Consider the following 21,131-nt stretch of genomic DNA (forward strand, 5'->3'; position numbering starts at 1 on the left):
CCCCCCCCCCCCCCCCCAAAAAAGGTGTAACTAGACGAGTGTTGGGCAAGTTACTCAGTAAGTGTAATCAATTACTTTTTACTTAATACTCATTTAAATGATCATAATATGACTTTACTTACTTGGTATCAAAAGTAAGTAATATCACTCATTACTCATTACTGAAAAGGACACCAGTCTGCTACAATATAACCATAATACAGACATCAGCTTATAACTCAATATTCTGGTTACCAGGGTGCATCATAGCCTCTTTTCCAACTATGAGACCAGCTCAGTGACACCTGCTGATCGACACTCACCTTCACCTAACAGTTTTGCACGTTGCGGTGCTGCACATACATGAACCAAACTAGAAGGTGCACGTGGAGAAGCCCACACATTCCTCAGTGGCATTTATTATTCAAATTTCAACTGAGGGTGCGACATTTTCAACTGTACATGCTTTTGCACCCTGGGAGAGCCGGGTCTGTCCCTTCCTGTCTCTCAGAGCATGATCACACAATGCGCCCGAGGCGATATTTGCCCAAAGATGCATACCGACCTGCCGTGTGTTCACATCATCGTAACACAAGCTTACCTGGCACAAAAATGAATAACTGTGTATATATAATTACTGTTTAGGAAAATGTAATCCCTTACACCCGTTACACTGGGGAGTGTAATCATGTTCCAGTAATGCGTTACTGAGTAACACGTTTCTGCCCAACACTGATCCAGACACATTCGTACATTTGATTGCAATAGATGAATACTGACTGTGTGAGAGATTTTATGTTGATGATGCCCCTTGTTAGATTTGCACTCCTTGCTTGGTCAAATGAAGCCATTGAGGGAGATTTATTTATCCAGTTATGCTGCATTTCCTTGAGAAGGTACGTGGAGCCTGTTATGAGCACAGGCCTAAATTTAAAACTTCGATCTCCCATGTTGTGAATGTTTTGCCCCTGGCCCCGAAACTAACATCAAACACAGAAAAAAAAAAAGACTCATCTTTGTATTTACAACGGTCCCTAAAAAGGAATCGCAGCTAGATGTCACTGCAGAGCAATGTCCCCAATGAAACGAGCATACATCTATTTGTGGAACTGGTTGATTTTACATATGACAGTATCTGTTTTTCTAGCGCCTGTGAAGTTCATCGCGTGGACTGGATATGACTCAGCAGGTTCTTTGAGCTAACATGGATTGATATAAGTACACAGAGAGTCGGACATTTTATCTCTCAGAGATAAACGTCTGAAAAAACGATATGAGACAAAGTACCTTACTGCTGAATGAATGCCGATGCCATGATGCTTTTAAACACAGGACGTCTACTCAAGTCTTCCCTTTACAGCAGCTTGTTGTTTCATGAGTGTTATAGACTTTTAACTGAACACATACAGATCTGAGGGGAAAATGCCACAGTATGCGTTTAGTATGCACTGCTAGTAATGTTTCTACTCGTCCTGTGTTAATATAGTGACCCTTTTTAAAGGGTGATTCAGACAGTACGAGGCTGTTGTCCCAAAGTTGAATGTGTTGTCTCCCGAGCAGTGAGCTAGGGACATCTGGGTCCTCTGGAATAATAATAGAAACAGAAATAGTTTGCTGCAGGGTTTCGCTTGGAATTTCCTCAAGGTGGGTCTCGATGGGTGGAAAGGATTGAAATGATTTGAAGATGGGGAACGCAGTGTTGCAGAGTTTTACCCAAACCATGTAAATGTAAGCAACCAGCTGCAGCTCCAGTGTCAATTTAGAGTAATTCAATCCACAAGTTTGTCACCTTGACTGCAATCACCAACACCTTGCCTTGAGGACTGGGCTCATGTCAAAAACGAGGCCGGTGACCATTTTGGATCTTGACCCGTACATTAAGAAAGAACGTTAAGCAGTATTTCAAATAATAATTTGACTCCAGTCTGCACTGAAGAGACAAACGTGAAGCACCTAAAGTTAACTTTTTTAAAAAGCACTTTGTCCACTTGTATGCACAGTGGACTGAATCCTGATTTGGCACCTTAATCTCTTATTAAACCATAAAATGGCTCTGAGAGACCAACTCTGTTTTGTATACAAACTGCACCAGTGTTTTGCCTTTTTTTAAATCCCTGATGTGTTTTCAGGAGGACAAATCAATTTATCCACTTTTCTAATACCATGTGTTGTTTCATATTTGGATGTTTATGAGGCTCAAAAAACTACTAAAACAATCACCCACCACTTTCTTTTGCTATATTGCACAATTTGAGCACCATCTTTAAGCTTCTATCCATTAGAAAATGCACACATGTTATATTTGCCATCATGTTTTGTATTTTTGCTTTAAACCATTTGAATTGTTTCCCATCTCTCCTTCTCTGCTCCCAAATAGCCCCGTCTGATTCTTTCCCCCCTCTTGCTTAATGAATGCCTAGACCTATGATGTGCACTTCCCGAGATATGTTTCTGTAAATGTAAGCGGTGTCCTGTTGGTTCTCTGTCTCATTAAATTGTCTACAAAACAGGCAGACAGACAGGGCTGCACGAACATCTTCAAAAGACTGAAACTGCACAGCAAATTAAAACAGACGTTCTTGGAAAATTCGCTTTCTCTCGTGGAAGGAGTTGTTATGATGCGTGAAGAAACGGCGCAGCGTTCCCTCTGTGGTGGGAAAGTCTACCAAATAACGATCCTCTTTCTAACTGTTCTCCTGGCGCTTCACTGCATCAACTTGACAGGACAATAGACAGAAAACTGTCTCGACCACAGTTCTTCAGAGACTCTGATGAAGCTTTGCAGATAAACCTATGTGCCTACATGGCTTGTACACTTGTTGGAACAGAATGTCACCAATTCCTGACAGAAGATGAGAGAGAATTTGTGAACGCTCACACATACTGTTTGTGGGATTTGTAAAGGGAGGCTTGTTCAAACTTAAGTTTTGATGCATGACCGAGCTCTGCTTCCTGCTGGCGCTGAAAGATGCCTCGATACTCTGGAGTTGACTTTGGAAACATCAGTTGTAAGTCCTTAAACCGATACCTTGGTGTTTCCGAAATGTATTGTAGTATTTCCCCGAGCACTCGTCACACTACATGCCGGCACCTTTTAGCTGTCCAACAAGCATTCACCTGTGAAAGCGGTGTGTTGTCTGCTAGCCGTAGATAGCTGCGATAGCTAGTTTACAGCAACAGCAGGAGAGCTGGAACCTTGATACAGTTTGTCGTAATGTAACAAGTGCTTGTTCATGAAAAATAACAAATTCCAAATGTAAAGGTATACCTTTTGTCTAATACTGCATGCAATAACCAAGACAAACAACTGATCATTTTGTACATACAATATTTTGGGTTGGTATACTTGGCACAGTAGAAGCCTAATCTGGGATTAAGTCTTTGTGTAGCTTTAATAATACCAGTTACTTTTCGTTAGCAAGTCGACTGCAACTACGGACCTGTCTTCTTTTCTTTCTTTAAATCACGGACACGGTTTAGTTCTTTGTTATCACCACATTTGCAGTCAATGTACAGCAGCCATTCTGTGCCCTTTTGTTGAATCCTGGAGCTTCACGTGCTAATATGTAATATGTATGCTAATTTGTACACATGATTCAAACTGGCTGTCTGCCATTAGCGTGTTTTAATCCACAGGTTAGGCTTAATCCTGCCCCTGGGTATCCAGCCCACAGTCTTTTACAGTGTGCTCTGTCTTTCCTATCGTCGGTCTGTTTTGAATGGTTTTTATATGTTTCTATCTATGAAAACTGTGTCTGTACAACTCTCTCCAGACATCGGTGGACCGCTTGTTAACGAGATAGACTCATTCAATATGTACAATAGAGTAGTGCTTTTTTAAACTAGAATCAGTTTTAGTGTTCAGACTGTATTGTTCACGTGGCTTTTTGGTACTTTGGTTGCGAAAGTATAGAATCAGAACTCAACAGAAAAGACATGTTCATAGATGAAGGAATTGCTCTAACCGATGTCCTGGTAGCACTGGGGGAATGTTTTTTTGCTTGTTAATGTCTCCAAATTTGAGGCTCGAGAACTAAGCTGTTTTATACAGATACATTAAATGTAAAATTATTTAATATCTCAGAAGCAGTTTGCTCGACATGACTCCTCATGTCTACTCAGACTCATGCACTATATAAAAGCAGGACTTGGTCATTTAGAAGTTTGGGAGAATCTAATAAAAGATACGAATCTGTTACATTATAGGAAACGTAAGATCTCATGTTCTTCTCTGGATATTTCCACCTCTGCTGCTCACATTTTGACCATTCCGTTTTAATCTGTCTCTCATGAGTCCCCCAACGTTATGGCATGGCCTTACTAAATCCCTTTAAATATGTTCTGTTCATTAGACAGGAGGTAGAAACAGAACCAGCCTGGTTCTGCTGCAATGTAAATATCTAATAAACCTTCTGTTTTAAATATGAATCGTGCAGTTAAATAGATTTTTCCCAGGTCGCTGAGGTGACATGTCTGCTCCTTGAGTTGTGATTTTAAATCCAACAGTCATCATGTATCCCAGTTAACGTTGTGCAGTAAAGCTAAGAGCTACCATTGTGATCTGAGTAGTTTACCTGATGTCCTATTGTGCACATGTCACATCTGTAACCTTTGCTGTACTTCTGCTACCGTCCTCACTTGTTTTCTCTATTTAGACAGGTAGTTGGTTGGACGTTTCTTACAGCAATCACAGAGTCAAATGTTTTCACTGTAGAGCAGCCAGCTTTTTGGCAAAAAAGAAAGAAAAAAAACACCATGTCAGAATTGTAATGTGCTGATGGTTTTCTTTTTTTTTTCATTTACAGTGAATTTTTCACCTTTTCGCCGTTTTTTCTGACCTATTTTTTATCTGTTGACAGTTTTTACCCCAAGTAATTGCTTCTCAAGGGCGTGCTTTGCTTTGAACATGTTTCACTTTGTTCCCGCTTCAATACAACTCTTACTTCTATGTATGTTTTACTGAATGGTGACAGTGGTCTCCCAGCTCCTGTATTACGTTGCAGTTGGTTCCGTAGACACAGATGCTATAGGAAGAATACAATGATCTAACTGTATACTCTTAATAAATGTTGGAATGGAATGTGAAAATGACTTACTCGAGATTGCAGGCAAAGATCTTTTTGTTAGTGACGACCTAAAACAGTTCACATTGGTGATATTCTGTGTCTACAGAACTGACACTTCCATCTACACTAAGTTATTCCTACACTCTGTCTGTACATCTGAAATGTGTTAAGAACTGAGAGTATAAACTTTGATTAAACATGGTATGTACTGTATGTGCGATCGCCTCTGCAGGCTTGCTTTAGAAAACTAACTTTTCCTTTCGTGGTCCCTCAATCATCAGCTTGTGGCTACCAGCTGTGGAGGCAGACCATTTGTACAATGTTAATTTAAAATCCCAGCTTTTATTGAGGCTTTGCTTTGGTTTCTCGCTTGATTTAGATAGGATTTATATTTTATACTTGTTTGAGGACAAAACCCAATAAATTTTGATCAAAAGATTTGTGCAGTTGTGAGCAACATGTTGCTTGTTTTGCTTTGAATAAATGTGAACTGAAGCAGTCTGGACTAAATACAGAAGCATAGAGGAACATACTGGATCACATTCAAACTATGACTCAACAAGCCAGTCAATCAATGGAGCTAACTTCTTTTGAGGAGGTCATCGTCACTGTTGATGGTATTAACAGTGTGCTTTACTAACTAAACCATCAGTGACGCAGTGTCATTTGTTGAAAATACATAGTTGTTGGTATTCTTATTTTCTTAGAGTCCATCAAAAGGCCATATTTTGTAACTGATAATCAACTGTATTTTGCAGCAGACCTACAATAACAGTACTTCACACAGACGCAGGTGGAATAGATTTGTATATATTTGCGTTTAACATAACCATGTTTCTGTTGAAGCAAAGATCAAGGAAATGCTGTGGTATTTGCATGTGTTGGAACACTCATGCATTGACCGTAGGTGGACCAGAGAGAGCATTGCAGTCCTAATGTGTTGACAGATGTGGATATGGATTTGGAGGTGCTTTGGCTATGCAAATAACAGCTGGACTCCGAGTGACAACCAGGAGAGATGACGTTGCACGGGGTTACTGTATTTCTATAAAGGCAGCAGTCAGAAAGAGAGATAAGTGCAAATATAGCTGTGGCTGGAAGAAGGCATCATTTGGAAATCATCAACCTCTTATCCTCAACAGGTCACCAGACTATCGCAGGGCAAAATACAGACAAGGTAAGGGAATTTACTACATCCTAAATTGTCTATTTTTTTAAATTTTTATAATCTTAGAGTGTCCTTACAACGTATTTTCTTCCTCTTAGATGTATGTAAATACATTTGTGCAATTTAAAAGAAATTGAAAGCTTTATTCCTGATCTCATTTGTGGTCACTTGTATAGAACATTTAACTTGTCCCGAGTCAACTGATGTATATTTCCTCCTTCAAAGTGAAGATGCTGTGGAGTCTAACATTAATCTCTTTGATTGGTAAGTAGCTCACTATATGTGCATGCATATCAGTGGATTTTCAAATGATTGACACAGAATGAGTCAAAAAAATGTCAATCAATGATAAACTGTAAATTTACTGCAAATTGCTCAAAACTCCCAAATGAAGCGCACGTAATTTCATCTTTTAGACGTGGGATTTGACTCTATTGATGTATGGGTATTCTGTGCTTACTGCTGTATTACCAACCACTGATATCATAATTTCTAGTAACATGAAATAAAAATGGAAATGGGAGCAGCAATTCTTATATAATCCTCTGTTGTTTTACATTTCACAGGACGTGCACGATTAAACGGAGATATCCATGAAACAGGTCGGACTTTATCCATTTTTACACTACAGTCTAATTTCTCTCAAGTCATGCAAAAAAAGTATAAACATGCTTTTCCTATTTTTATCTACAGGTTCCTGCAACGGAAGTGACGTAACTGAACTGAACGTGACAACATCACAGTCATCAAACTACACTGGTGTTGGAGGAGTTGTATACAGTTCTGAAAAAGCTATTGAGGATGTGAACAATTGTTCTCACACCAACAAACAGATCGACCCCTGGTGGAGAATTGACCTGCTGGGTGTCTACAGAATACATTGTATCAGTATCTTCAACACAGATCATCATAACGCTAATATAAACGGTGCCAAGATTTACATTGGGAACTCAAGAAAGAAGAACAGCACCACCAACCTGTGGGTCTATTACTTTCATGTTACTTTGAATTGCTTTATTTCACATTTTCAGGAGGCTTCGGCCTGTCTAATTTTTATTTATTTTGAGTCTGCGCCTCTCCATCTCATAAGTTCATCTTTTTCTCTCTTCCAGACGTAAAAACATCACAGACTTCACACAGAAGAAACAGAATAACTTCTTTTTTAATACCAATGTGTCAGGGCGCTACATCACTGTGTTCTTCCCGGAAATGCACTTTTTAATTCTGTGTGGAATGAAGATCTTTGGCACAAAAAAAGGTACACAATGTTCTTATCCACAAAGTGAGTTGCTAGAGATGAGTTAATACTTTACTGGCATATCTCCTTTAAGGTTAAATGTGGACAGAAAGGCCATGAATACAGACAAACTGTAATCAAAAACCCTAATTTCTGCGTTAAACCTCTGTTTTTCTCTCAGATGTTCACTTTCTGGGAAATCTTCCCATTTTATTCCCTCTTATTCTCTATTGTGCCCTTTGTTTTATATTCTGAAATGTAAAAAGATTAAATGTTGGACTAAATAAGAGTTGAAAGTGATCAGAGGAAGGTATGGGTTTCCTCTAAAGTGGATGACTTCCAGGTGATACAGTTCATTTCTGGAACCCTCCAGTAAATAATTACACACAGTTTTAAAACTGTTGTGTGTCTGCTCTCACCCTCAAAATGCTTGTACATGTTCACTTATTTCGTTTCTATTCACTTTTTTTTTTTTTAGAATCGCCCTTCATGTTGATCAGAGAGAAAAAGACGTGGGTAGAAGCGCTGGAACACTGCAGGGACCAAGACATGCACCTGGCTTCCATCGTTGACAGAGAGACCCAGACCTGGGCTGAGTTGGAGGCCAGAAATTCCAACACTCACTTTGTGTGGCTGGGCCTTCGCTACACCTGCATCCTCGAGTTCTGGTTCTGGGTCGAGGATCTGCCTGTAAAATTCAATCGCTGGGCTCAAAAAGGAAAGAAAGACGACTGTAACATGAGTGGTGCCATGGACAGAAAAGAGAAGCATTTGTGGTACAGCAAATCTGATGTCGGAAAATTTAATTTCATATGTGCAAAGTAAGAGAAATCTATGTTTGCTTTTCTCAGCTATGGGTGTTTTGTGGCATTGGTGTGTTGTGAAAAATTCTCAAATTCCCAGTGCAGCAGCTTTCCACATAAAAATGATGGAATGAAGCAGAGGGCATTTCTACTTCCATCTGCTTTAGCATGGCTTACAACAAAACCGATATTACTTGTTTTTTAGTAACTGTAACAGTTTATTTAAAGCCACTACATGGAACACACATTTTTTGTGTGTGGATAAAGTGCAAGTTTTTCTTAGCAACAGAGTCCCTTTAGAAAACCCCATTTTAGTGCAGCAGGGTCAGTCTGCCCCGCTCAGTCCTGGTTCTGGTTCTCCCGTGCCTCCCTTCCCTCCTGCGGACCAGCAATACGGCCTGGGCCTGTTGGTGTTGGCTCCCAGCGGGGAGCAGCGCAGCAGTGAGGTGAAGCTCGGCTCTTGGCCGGGGAAAGAGCGTTGAGAATAACTATATAGAAATATCTTCGACTGATGGTCTCGTTTACTTATGAAGGTCATATAGAGTCATCAGTGTTAAATTAGATTGTTTCACCTCCAGTTAAACGTTCCTCATGTTAAATTGAATTGATGTTAGCCTAAATTTCAGGTTTTGTATGCACTTAATTTGTAAAATGTTTGCAATGTGTATTTACAGTAGTGTAAATGTATCCTTCATTTCCATTTCATTATACTGTAAGATATTGATATTATAGCAAAATGTTTTTGAGGTTCGTAGACTTTTGTTCGACTGTGTAAAACCTTTGTTACAACATCAACGTTTTTTAAATTCACTTCTTTAAAATGGCATTGGGCATTTTCACGGCCTATCATTATTTAATTAACTAATGCTGATGTGAAAAAAAAATGCCCATTCAGAAATAATGTTTGAGATGTCTCTCAAATATACAGAAATTTAAAAAAATGGATTTCCATTTGTATGAAATATATTTCTTATTTGGCCACATGTATGTTGTAAACCTTTGCTGATATATAACCTTTGCATTTTCAGCCCTCACTATGTTGTTTTTAAATTACATTTTGTTTGATTGCCATTTACTGTATATGTTACTTCCGCTGATTATAGGAAATATATAGATGTACGGTTGATATTATATATGTGTTCACTTTTTTAGGTTGGACACTATGAAGATGCAAACTTGCCTTTCACAATATATGTTTTTCCGGTGTCGGTATCAGTTTAAATTAAAGTTCAGATGTACAGTATTTGAACCACTCATTCTTGTTGTGTTGATGTGTCCTGCATGCGTCCATTTACATCATGGGTCGGAACCTTTCTGCCCGGAACCATTAAACCCCGTACACTGTATTAGTCGTGCAATTTAGACGTAAGGACTGCGTAACTGCGGTTTAAACAACCCTTAGCTGTGTCTTGTGACACACTTACCTATTGAAATCAGGGAATTGTTCATACTTGTCGGGTCCGAATGGAGATATTCGCCACGTTTGATGACTCTGTGTTTTTGGAGGCGAGAGACAAAGTCTCCGTGACTTTGTGTTCTTACAACGCTAAACTGTGTGAGCCGGAGGTGAGAGTTCAACTTAAACTGTTAACATGAATACAGCTGCAGTGTGGGACACCAGCACTACGGCGTGTGGGACACCAGCACTACGGCGTGTGTAGATGATGCTGGACACGGATGAAGGGACACCGACTTAAAATGCTCTTCATTGTGATGTGCTGCTGCTAGCTGGTTAGCTAACAAGCTATGGTTGATTTGACTCTTTCGTAAACGACATACACACTTATAATGTTAAATACGTAACAAGAAATAAAAGAACAATAGTCAAAGACTAAATCTCACACTGCACATGTGAAGACAAAAAAGATGCACAATGAAATACAATAAACCAAACTCTAAGTAGCATATTACACATACAAGTTGTGCTACATACAATTCAAACATAGACACAGAATGAGATGAAACACCAACCGTGTATATCTCCGTTGTGGGCAACACATTGATATTTAGGCTCGTAGATATAGATGTATAACTGTAAGATATGATACTTTAATAAAGAAGGTAAAAACAATCCAGTTTATCCCATGTTATTTATTTTGTGTGTGATCTTTGCATGTGGAGAAACACTATCTCATTTGGTGGATATGTAATATGTTTGTAGATTGAGTACATTTTTTAACATTGCTCCAAATGATATGTGCTTTTAAATCGTTGTCTTCTCTTGTTTGTCTGCAGTGGTTCTGTGAGAATACTGCTCTCAATACAGATGATCCTTTGGAGAAGCAGAAAATCTACAAGTTCAGAGGTGACTTGGCTGTGAGACAGGGAGACCATCAGGTAATTCAGCAGGCGTTCAGTTTAGTCACTCATTTCTAATTTGAAGTACTTCTCTGCGGCCTTTGTGATTTTTCAGTTATGCTGACAAACTACCATTGAAGTTGGTGACAACTCACCGCTGGAAGCTCTCATTTGAATGTCCGTCAGGAGTAATTTGCAGCAGCACTGGTGTCATGGGCCAGTCTTTGTTTCTGTAGAGCCACCAACATACAGGACTGAGATCGATAGATTAGGTTCATTGTTTTAATGTGTAACAAATAATAAGACAACAAAGCAAGAATAACCAAAATGAACAGTAAACATATACAGCAAATTCTAAATAGATAATATGCCTGAAATGAGTAGGCAGACACTTATCTGGTCATACCTCTTTCTACAACTACAATAATTAACTTAATGTTAATCGCATAAAATGTTATGAATTCACATTACATTGTTCTTGTAATGTAGACATTAATATATTCTTCCCAACAGAGCACAAAAATTAACATATTTACTATAATTGGCACAAACACGGAATCATTTCCAAATAACAGACTTGTGAAAACCCACTCGTCACAACACACTGAAACTCCAGGGGGCGTAAAACCAGGTTAAATGTTGAAATATTAAATGTTATTTGCTGTATTTGAACAATGTACTTTCTGCTGTCATTATATGTAAATATATATACACACACACACACTGTAAATAAGTTTGTTTTTCCAATACGTTTACATTAATTGCTCGAGGCAATTGAAACACTGGGTTTGACTTGGCTCATAACTTTTGTCACGTTATGTCATTCACACCGCTCTCCGTTGTCCACTATGAGGTGTGTAATGTTCTCACGGTGTGGTGGGTACAGAAAGCCTTGGATGCATACAGCAGCTGCCAGGAGTGGATCGCTGACAACAACCTGACCATCAGAAGAGATGTACTGGAGGGAATGGCCCGATGCTGCACCAAACTGGGCCAGAGAGACAGAGCGCTGGACTTTGCCGACTTACTGGTAATTTTCTGTGAGCTTTTTTTTCCTGAAAGGTTTCCCATGTAGAACAATGTCCCCTCTCTAACCGGAACAACCTGTTGACATTGTGAAATGCTTTATATACCACTTGGTGTTCAAGAAAAAATCCAAAATTGTTAGATTGGTTGCGATTTAGTGTATTTAAATAACATTTATGTTTGCTCTTACTGTCATGAAATACTATTAGCTTATAAACATGAATTATACTGTACACACTGAATATAATATTAATGATTGTTTCTCAAAGTATAGCATTGTTTTGGTTGACTTTTTTTATATTTACCTTCCAGGCAGCCATTGCTTTTTATTCACAGGATGTTCGTTACTTCAGCTTTAAGAGCTAATAAAGATTAAGCTCAGATATTAGAAGTTACTTGTCAAACAGAAAACCTTTTAATTACCAGAGTCCACATTTGCTTATTGTCAGTCTTCTGTTTTAAAACATCCACCAATGCAGCTCATTATTGTAATCTGTTGTCTCTTAAAAAATGGATGTAGGTTTCCCACTAGCACCTGAACGCACCACCCCTGAAGAATGTTTCATCTCTGAAATAACATGAACTAAGCATAAGTTCCTTAAATGTTTTCTGTGATAGACAACCTATCTGACGGAGCGAGTTGCATTTCTTAGTCTACTAACATTCGAAAGGAGCCAGAACTCAGTAGTAATTTATACATCATCTTTCTCCAGAGCAAAGACGTGTCTAACACCTGTCACCTGACCAGCCTCCTGCTGCTCAAGGTCAGCATTAGCCAGAACACACACACGTAAAAACACATTGTTCTTTGTGGGTCCCAAATCATTTTCTGCAAATGTGATAATATTCTTTTACCGAAGGTCAGCATCTACCAGCATTTTGGAGCCGTACGATCAAAGATGTCCGCTCTGCAGCAGCTGTGTAGCCTGCTGCCCTTTAACCCCTGGCACTGGTACAACCTTGGACAGATGTGTCTGCAGCTGCTGGAGAGCGGCAGAACCACAGGTCGGATGGAGTTCTCTTCCTGTTTCTTTTAGCACCAATATAATTTAAAAGTAAATTATGCACGTGAATCGTTGATTCATCGTTTTTTATGGCAGTGGTGAATGAACACTCTTGCTCTTTTTCTCAGGCAAGTAGCAAACGCATAGATGATAACTATATGATGTGTCCTCATGGTCCGATGTGTTCACCTCTACTAGGATCGTGTTCCCCAGAGAGGTGCGAGTCATCAGAAGAGCAGAATGATGGAGGGACTGAGGAACAGCAGCAGGAGGCAGCAGAGCTCAATGACAACAGAATCTGGCTGAAAGCTTGCGTCTGTTTCATCAGAACGAGGTACAGAGATTCTAATCTCAATGCTTCACATACTGAAGAAAATATCAGCCAATTCACAGTATATATTGTAATAGTTGAAACAGCAGCTGGACCAGATGTTGTGTAAAGCACTGGCACTCAACCTTTTCAACTTAAGACTCACTTAATTTACGAGGAACACCTTCCTAAATATATAAGAAAAGAACATAACATGATAATAAAGGAGAAATATAAATCGTCAGCTGTAATGACCAAAATAAGTATTCTGCTTACCCTCACCCATCACTGCCTGTCCTTATGAATCCAGATTTAGATTCAAACGTAACTGGTCCTTTAAATTATGCTTTGTTTGAATAACTGTTTTATTTATGTAAATTACTGAGCATTATTAATCTGAGCATTTATTTGGCAGTACTTGCGTGGCCCACTAGATGTCGCTCTGAGGCCCAACAGTGGCCCCTGGCCCGGTGGCTGAGAATAGCTGGTGTAGCCTTAAAAAAAATGAATCTACACCTTAAAATACCTAGTTTTAATCAGTTGTCTCACACGTCACAAATTCAAGATAATCTGCAAAACATCCACTCAGTGACGATAAAATCTGTGGAGATGTGACAGTTAAATGTGTGCTCAAATTACAGATTTGCTCTGAGTATTTTATTAAGAGTTTAAATGTGAATCATAGTGTCTGAATGTCTCATTGTCTCTTGTGTCTCCCTCAGACTCCTGCTGAGAATCCTTCGACAGCAGCAGTCGTCCTTCGTGTTGCAGCGCACTGAAAGCACTCTACAAATGACAGATGAGGTGTTACAGAGGCTGAGTCCCAAAGAAACAACCCTGCAGGCTCTCACTGAGGTGAACACTTGCTCCTGGGTTTGTTTGTACATGTTGTGTCAAGGCCTTTGGGGCTGAATTAAAGTCAGAGGATAGTTTTTACAGATCAGCAGACTTTCAGCCTCTCTCTGTTTTGATCTCCCAGGTGGTGTCAGAGGACCTAATTCCAGAGAAGATGAGGGAGGACTGCCAGGACGGGGACAGTCTGGCCAGCGTGTGTGTGCAGAGCTTCAGGGAGCGCTGGTGGAACAAGATCCTACTGACCGGTGTGCTCGAGACTGATGGCCTTCAGACACGGACACAGTGCTGATGCTCCAGGGATTCCTGTTCATATATTAAGACGTTGGCAAACAGAAAAGGGACCGAAGAACATGCCGAAGTTCCTGTCACTGTATAAATCTCATCAAAACGTGAAAGAAACTGGATGAACTGAAAGCCAGGTCAAAGTCCTGCAACAGAAGTGGAAATACACAAATACAGTTGACATTCTCAAAAATACCAAAACAGCACAATAGTATCATCTTCAGAAGTATAAATCACGGTCTTAAAATGCAATAGAATTTTTCACATTCTGCTCCTCACTTTATTGGAGCGCTGGGAGAACTGCGCCGTGAATCGTACATTTCAAGGCTTCATCCACTTCATCGTGTGTGCAGTATGATTCAGACGGGAAACAAAGTCACACATTTGTAAATCTTCCAATGTTCTGCCTAAAATGTCACGTCTGCCTTAACATGTTCATATATTAAGAATGATTTTAATAAAAATATTTTCTTTTGTGAAATATTCTCAAACAAAATGTCTTCTTTGACACAGGCCTATTTCTATTATACGTAGGTACTTATGGTTTAGCTACAGTTTATGAGGTGTCTGCCTGCAACATTGGCTGTTCTTAAAATGAACCATTACCACCGAAAGATAGCCAGCTGGTCTCAAGTATGTTTAGTAGAGTAATAGTTTGATGACATAACTCCCAGTGTAGCTCCACCCAGCATTAACCTAAGCAGATGTCTGATTGGCTAATTACTGAAAAACACCTGTCTGTGTGAAGTCTTTGACTTTTTACGATATTTTTTAGACATGCTACAGTATAGCATATATACTATGACTTTTTTCAAGAAACTGTTTTTCCAGATACAATGACTAAAACTAAACTGACTTTTCAAAAGACAATTTTTTTTTAATGATTTTTTTTTGACATACTATACTATGACGCTTTTATTATTTCTGAAATACTATGTTCTGACTTTTAGAATACAATAACACGACTTTTTGACTTTAACACTCAGTACTACAGCCCTTTTATTACTTTTTGACATACTATACTCTTTTTAGAGCTACTATACTTCTGCTTTTCATAACTTTGAGAGTTGACTTTTTCAACTTGCTGTGCGATGACTTTTATGACAATTATTAGACGTTGGCACTTAAGCCAACTTATTTACACATTAATGTCTACAGTTTATGAGCTGCTTGTCTCCTAAACATGCTTTAGCACAATAAAAACCCGTGGCATAGGAAAATAATGTACATGCTTTTTTTATTTTATTCTTACACACAAAACCTGATGCTCTGAAAAAAGTTAAATCGTCATTTTGTGAGACAACACTAGTTTATTACAATTACATTAGTTTAACACAGTAGAATATACTGTATATTTCACAATAATGGAAGAATACACTATCTTTCATTGACCTGTATGATTGTACTGTGTGTGAGGGTGAATAAATGTGTCCAAGCATGTCAGTTTCTATAACACCAAAGGTCAAAATGAGTCCGTATATTTCTGTCAGATGTTTGGATTGAGGCTTGCCGAGTGTTTGCCAGTCATGCTCTTGCTCCTTCCAAATAATGTATTCCTACTGCTGTGAAACAGCCTGAAGTCCACCTGTCTGTCCCGTCCCGTAAGTGGTATTGAAGGAGCTATGGCGAGCCATAGGTCTAGGTCTTTCAGTGCGACTCTGGGTCATCCAGTTTAGTCTTGGAAGGGGCCTTCCCTGGTGGGAAGTGTGGGGCTGTAGATGTAGTATGGCTCCTGTACCTGGTAAAAACAGCTTGGAGTTGGACTGGAGCTGAGGTTTAAGACAAGCTCCCATGGCTGATGATGTTGACTTTGAACCTGGAGCCTCTATAGTTGGGTTTGCCTGAAGGGAGGGTTGGTGGTGTCTCTGGGGCTGATCTTGCCTCCTGGTTCCCAGAGAGGACATGTTAGTGTGTAGCCCAGATGTCGGTCCTCTTTGGTGGCTTAAAGGGAACCACGGGCCTGTCTTTGCTTGTTTTTGCTGTGTTGTGGAAGGGGGCAGTTCTTTGGGATAATCAGATCGAAAGTCCACTTTCGATTTATATTTAAGTGAATCGTTCCATTGTCGTCTTTTTGGGTCGAGACCTGCAGCAATCCCTGAAGGCTCTGTTAACCTGTTCCTATTCCTTTGCCAAAAGACAAGACCTTCAGTACCCACATTATGATGCTTGAGATTAGTCCCGAAAGTTGATTGAAAGCTGACAATCCTGTGCTGTCCTTGTGTGGGTGAAGCAATGTGTACAGGGATATACTCTGGAGCCCTCACATGCTTTTCCGATGTCGTGTTGATGGTAAGGCTGGTAAGCTGAGACTGAACATGTGACACATGGGTCAGACTGAGAGGGTTTGAGTGACTCTGGATCGGGGTTTCATTCTTCTCCAGAGGTTCCACATTTTTTTTGTGCACCATGCCACGTGAGGACAGCCCCCACTGTATGCTTTGATTTGCCCACAGACTGAACAAGATGTTTTGGGTACAGTTGCAGAGGTTCTTCATGCATTTGTGTACCAGTGCCTGCTCTGTGTAGAGGCTGGGTATCTGGATATCTCTGTGGATTGGATGAAACCGGAATCTTTGTTTTTGTCTGAGTGTTTTGAGCATTTTGATTCCAAACTTTGTGGCGCGCTGTTGTGGTCGGGCTCAATCTTGACTTACTGGCATCAGTGTTAGTGTTTTGAGCTGCATGTAATGTGGTGTAAAGAGGAAGAGTGCGAGGCACAGTGATAAAAGTGACAAAGCTGGGGACTGGTTTAGAGCTAGAGTATAGTCTGAGGAATTCCTGATGGAAAGGTATGACCCCGCTGCCCTTTACAAGAACAGCAAGACTACGATGGACCTGCCAGGACAGCCAGGAGAAACTGAGGAAACAACAGACAGACAGACAGACACACACACACACACACACACAAGTCACAAAGGTAAAGTGGAAACTGACTAGACATGCAAATATGTTAGATATACACTTAGAAGAAGACAAACATTTATTTTACAAGATATGTTTTTTTTGTTCATGTGCATATATACAGTATATGTATGTGTGTGTGCGTGTATGTGTGTGTGTGCGTGTGTGTACCTGTATGAGCCAGTCAGCACCTCAGTCCAGTCAGTGATGATAAAACTCTCCGTAATGTGACCGGTCAGCTTCCTGCCTGTCTTGGCACAGTAGGTTTGTCCCTCCACGCTGCGCACTGACAGCTTCTACATAAACACACAAACACGCACGCAAGACAGCAATTATTAATCAAGTATTCAATAAGTACAAGTTTTGTTCTCGGGGGAAGCAGACATAAAACACATTTCCTTAGCTATAGACAGTCAGAAGTTGTGATGGTTTGAAAGTTTTGTTTGTTTAATTGGTACATATATATATAATGTACAGTATATCGATGTTTTTCAAAAATAGCTGGTGACTGCAGCAGCAAATTAAACTCTTTTAAAGATAAAAGTGCAAAAAATGTATTACATATATGTTACATATGGAGATGATGGTATTGAAGATATACTACTGCAATGTACTTTACAGGTCAAAGTGTGTGCTTTCTAACAATGAGTGTTGAATCAAGTCCACTAAAAGATTGTACTTATTTAAAATAAAAATGACCTGCAGCACATTTATATCCCAAAACTAAAAATCACTTTTAGGTCAGACTCTTACGCCTGTGCTTCAACACCCTGCTGAGGGTCAAAGGTCAGCTTATGAAAGAGAGCTAAAAACAGAAACATCTAATGAGACAAAGCAGACAGCAGCATGTCCATCACGTACAGTCTGGCTATGGTGCTTTACGTGTGCAGAAATGTGTGCTGTGTGGTGCTTAAGCAGGGAAGCTGTAGCTCTTTGGTCAGAAGAGGTGGAGGTTGACTAAATAACACTAATGATGATGGATGGAGGGTTCTAGCTGATGTCACATCCACCCCAAAAAAAGCTAATGCTTTGATGCACCTTCTTCTTTATCTTCAACAAGTTTATGCAGTTAAAGCAGCTAACATGAAATGTACAAATACAACTAATTTTCAAACCTCAGGGTTACATTTGACAATTTTAATCTTTCTCTAAGAAAGTGAGGCCTTGGATTTGTGAGTTTTTAAAATAGAAACGCTGTGTGTGTGTGCGTGTGTGTGTGTGTGTGTGTCACCTTCCGGGAGAGATGGGATGCAGGGCTTAGATGAAAAGGAAAACCTAGTTTAATTATTTTATCTACGGGATGGGAGATGAAGTAATGTATTCAAGGGTCCTTATTACAGAGACATACCCTAACTGTTGTTCTATCTGAAGTTTTAAAGATGGGAAGAATCGTATCTTCCTATTACAGAAGCAACTGTTAAACTCATGGCTACATCCTATCCTATCTCAGACCACTGATCATAGCTTAACTTCTTAAATATAACTATGCAATTTTAATTTTGCATGAAAAACAAGACTATTACTATTTTATTACTTTTTGCAGGGGGGGGGGGGGGGGTTTCTATGTCTAGGTTTATAAGTTATGATAGGACAAGTAGTTTAAATCTATTTCTGTAATGAGGCCCAAGTGCTCCTGAAAGTGAGGCAAAATGTGTTTTGACCCGCCCCCCCACAGGTTTTCAGACAGCAAAATAAATTTCCAACAATTTTGATGAAGTCTGATTATTTCACAAGACCAAATGTTGGTAAAAAACCTTAACGCAGCCAAGCTCAGACGGGCAGGTGGAGGGAAAGACTCACAGGGAAGCTTCTGCTGTCGAGTTTGAGGTCCTGCCACATGTTGACAAACAGGTTCAGGTTGAGATGATCCAGTAGCAGATGAACAGACACATTCCTCTTCCTGCTCGCCTCCAGAAGATCACAGAGCAGCTCTACATCACTGAAGTTGTCCATCACTATGGCCAGGGCCTACACACACACACACACACACACACACACACACACACACACACACACACGGTCACATGTCACTAAAGCTGTCAATCACTATAGCAAAGACCTGTACAGACAGATATGGCTCACTGTGTTTCTGACTTTTCAGCCCACAAAATCCAATACCAACATTTTTAATCTTCTCTTGCGTGTACAGGCATGTTATGTTCCTTTTTACGTGCCGGCACACGCTGAAGCACACACACACACACACACGCTGAAGCACACACGCACACACACTCACACACACGCTGAAGCACACACACTCACACACACGCTGAAGCACACACGCACACACACACACACACGCTGAAGCACACACACTCACACACACGCTGAAGCACACACGCACACACAGACACACGCTGAAGCACACACACACACACGCTGAAGCGCACACACAAACACACCATTCCAGCTTTTCTGATGAACTTTCTGACCAGGTCTTTCATGCAGGCCTCCCTGGTGTCGGACTGCAAATAAACCTCAACGTTGGGCTTATCCAGGACAGGCTCAGTCAGCTTTACATCTGGAAAGGGACAAATAGATGAGAATGATTCGCCATGAAATTACATTAGGCTGACATACAAAAGTCTCTACAGGATAAGACTAGTATTTTTTGGAAATGACTTGCTTCCATAAAAGTTTTCTACTTCTGCAATAACTTTTTCAGCTGGTCAGGTCCAAACCTGCCACAGTAGGATCACTGTCTGTGGACACTGCAGGACGTTGTGTGGCATCATAAGATGCACCAGGATCAGCTGTGTGAAAAACAAAAACTTGCATCAAGCTATGATAAATAACAAGTGAAGCAACCAGCAATAGTTCTTTTACATCTAATCAGAATCAGAAACTGTTTATTGCCAAGTACGTACACATACAAGGAATTCGGCTAGGGGATTTGATGCGTAACTAAAACACTGTGCAATAGTATGACATCATTTAAAATAGAAAATATGAAAATTCACAATAAAAAAACAAACAAAAAAAAAAAAACAAGAGTACGTTAAAACAAGGATATTATGAAAGTGTCACGTGTTAAAAGAGAAAAGATGTGAAAAAGTAAGAAATTGTCCTGGGGATGTAGCGTCTGAGTGAGTGGGGGTCCCGGGCTAATGAATCAATCTCAGGCTATATCTTATGTTTTTAAACAATTGACAGCAAAGAGCCGGCCAAAATGTGAGAATTATACATGACAACGTAAAAACAAACATTTACAACCTGTGTTGCCATCCCTCCCATTTTCCAGGATGTAGGTCTTCTCCAGCTCCGACAGAAAGTCCACTTCTCCCTCAGCGTGCAACACCTCGTGGTATCCCTCTAAACCACGGCTGAGCAGGGAGTCCACTGCCAGCCGAGCGCTCTCGTTGTGGCTCAAGTCCAATGGGGGTCTGCTGGCTATAAGGTCGTAGCAAGAGGAGGAAGGGATGCGGAGGTCCTGAACCCGTCGCCTCACCTTCCCCTGGGGTTTTGACCTCCTGTACAACAGCACAGACGCACCGCTGGTCTCCATGGATGATGCTAGTCTCCTTTACTGAAGTTTGGTTTGTAAGAGGTAAAATGATCTCATCAGACAATCAGTTCAACCACAAGCAGGCCCACGTAACAGCTGTGCATAATGAAAGAACTACTGGTTGAAGCACATAGAAAGGTTAAGAGGTGGACCCGCCCCTGCTAAGGCGGTTTCACAAGTGATGAGATGTGACAGGTGAGAGAAAAAGTCATGCAATTAGAAATACTTAGAGAAAGTATGTTCATGTATAAATGTTGATTCATAGGTACGTTCTTGGCATCATGAGTGAGATGTAATATTTGGCTTCGAGACATATTCCTATACTTCTACGAGGCATCGTGTGTGTGTGTTTCTTGTCATTGATTGAGAGCGATGGAACAGAAAATGATCGACTGATTTAGCCTTTTTCCTTTCAGGGCCCGAGAGTGATTTAGAGCAGGTTAGGACGGATAAATGATGGGTGGAGGGAAAGAAAGGAATGAGTGACAGCAATGGAGACGGCTGTCATTTCAGCTCATGTCAAACACCACCTGGATGATTGAAGGCCCAAAGCCTGAGAAAGACATGTTTCAGGCACACCCAGTGAGCAGCAGAAGCACACAGATCCTTAGCTGGAGCTTTAAAGTAAGAACACTTCAGATCTGCATCTGAAATATATATATTTAAAAAAAAAAAAAAAAAAAAAAAAAAAAAAAAA

General features: G+C 40.2%; 3 protein-coding genes across 5 annotated transcripts in view; 2 read left to right on the forward strand and 1 right to left on the reverse strand.

Moving 5' to 3' along the window:
• Positions 1 to 9,496, forward strand: part of LOC116399156 (pentraxin fusion protein-like) — a 10,076-nt gene extending 580 nt beyond the window's left edge. Inside the window, exons 2-7 of one of the 2 annotated variants that reach the window (XM_031876089.1) lie at positions 6,188 to 6,222; positions 6,444 to 6,477; positions 6,780 to 6,815; positions 6,907 to 7,192; positions 7,326 to 7,471; positions 7,929 to 9,496. In XM_031876089.1, coding sequence (XP_031731949.1) covers positions 6,444 to 6,477; positions 6,780 to 6,815; positions 6,907 to 7,192; positions 7,326 to 7,471; positions 7,929 to 8,275 — 849 coding nt within the window. In that variant the 5' untranslated portion in view covers positions 6,188 to 6,222 and the 3' untranslated portion in view covers positions 8,276 to 9,496. Of the gene's footprint in view, positions 1 to 20; positions 6,223 to 6,438; positions 6,478 to 6,779; positions 6,816 to 6,906; positions 7,193 to 7,325; positions 7,472 to 7,928 lie in introns of those variants that run through there. The other variant, XM_031876088.1, reaches the window with a different exon arrangement.
• Positions 8,306 to 14,509, forward strand: cunh8orf76 (chromosome unknown C8orf76 homolog). 2 transcript variants are annotated; one of them, XM_031876090.1, is made up of 8 exons: positions 8,306 to 9,819; positions 10,489 to 10,590; positions 11,405 to 11,581; positions 12,291 to 12,341; positions 12,438 to 12,582; positions 12,780 to 12,915; positions 13,614 to 13,746; positions 13,871 to 14,509. In XM_031876090.1, the coding sequence occupies exons 1-8, from the start codon at positions 9,718 to 9,720 to the stop codon at positions 14,033 to 14,035; spliced, it is 1,011 nt and encodes a 336-aa protein (XP_031731950.1). In that variant the 5' UTR covers positions 8,306 to 9,717; the 3' UTR covers positions 14,036 to 14,509. The 2 variants fall into 2 exon arrangements, with proteins under 2 accessions (XP_031731950.1, XP_031731951.1); XM_031876091.1 differs by having other exon boundaries at positions 8,310 to 9,819; positions 11,438 to 11,581.
• Positions 14,510 to 15,792: 1,283 nt separating this feature from the next.
• fam83a (family with sequence similarity 83 member A) lies at positions 15,793 to 21,060 on the reverse strand. The gene is made up of 6 exons (XM_031876069.1): positions 20,143 to 21,060; positions 19,611 to 19,682; positions 19,332 to 19,450; positions 18,730 to 18,897; positions 17,101 to 17,225; positions 15,793 to 16,885 (listed from the first exon to the last, which is right to left on the reverse strand). Exons 1-6 carry the CDS (start codon positions 20,432 to 20,434, stop codon positions 16,396 to 16,398), a joined length of 1,266 nt encoding a protein of 421 aa, XP_031731929.1. The 5' UTR covers positions 20,435 to 21,060; the 3' UTR covers positions 15,793 to 16,395.
• Between the last annotated feature and the right edge of the window lie 71 nt (positions 21,061 to 21,131).

The sequence above is a fragment of the Anarrhichthys ocellatus genome, unplaced genomic scaffold (genome assembly GCF_004355925.1).
Source record: "Anarrhichthys ocellatus isolate YVR2014 unplaced genomic scaffold, GSC_Weel_1.0 scaffold103, whole genome shotgun sequence".
In the NCBI taxonomy this organism is placed as follows: domain Eukaryota; kingdom Metazoa; phylum Chordata; class Actinopteri; order Perciformes; family Anarhichadidae; genus Anarrhichthys; species Anarrhichthys ocellatus.

What these genes read in the sequence shown, in the direction of transcription:
- cunh8orf76 (XM_031876090.1), top strand. Translation starts at nt 9,718, where the DNA reads ATGGAGATATTCGCCACGTTTGATGACTCTGTGTTTTTGGAGGCGAGA. An exon ending in TGGACTTTGCCGACTTACTG is followed by an intron (nt 11,582 to 12,290) that starts GTAATTTTCTGT and finishes ATCTTTCTCCAG; the next exon opens with AGCAAAGACGTGTCTAACAC. An exon ending in GGAGAGCGGCAGAACCACAG is followed by an intron (nt 12,583 to 12,779) that starts GTCGGATGGAGT and finishes CACCTCTACTAG; the next exon opens with GATCGTGTTCCCCAGAGAGG.
- fam83a (XM_031876069.1), bottom strand. Translation starts at nt 20,434, where the DNA reads ATGGAGACCAGCGGTGCGTCTGTGCTGTTGTACAGGAGGTCAAAACCC. An exon ending in CAGTGATCCTACTGTGGCAG is followed by an intron (nt 19,451 to 19,610) that starts GTTTGGACCTGA and finishes GTCCCTTTCCAG; the next exon opens with ATGTAAAGCTGACTGAGCCT. An exon ending in GTGCTGACTGGCTCATACAG is followed by an intron (nt 16,886 to 17,100) that starts GTACACACACGC and finishes TTGTTTCCTCAG; the next exon opens with TTTCTCCTGGCTGTCCTGGC.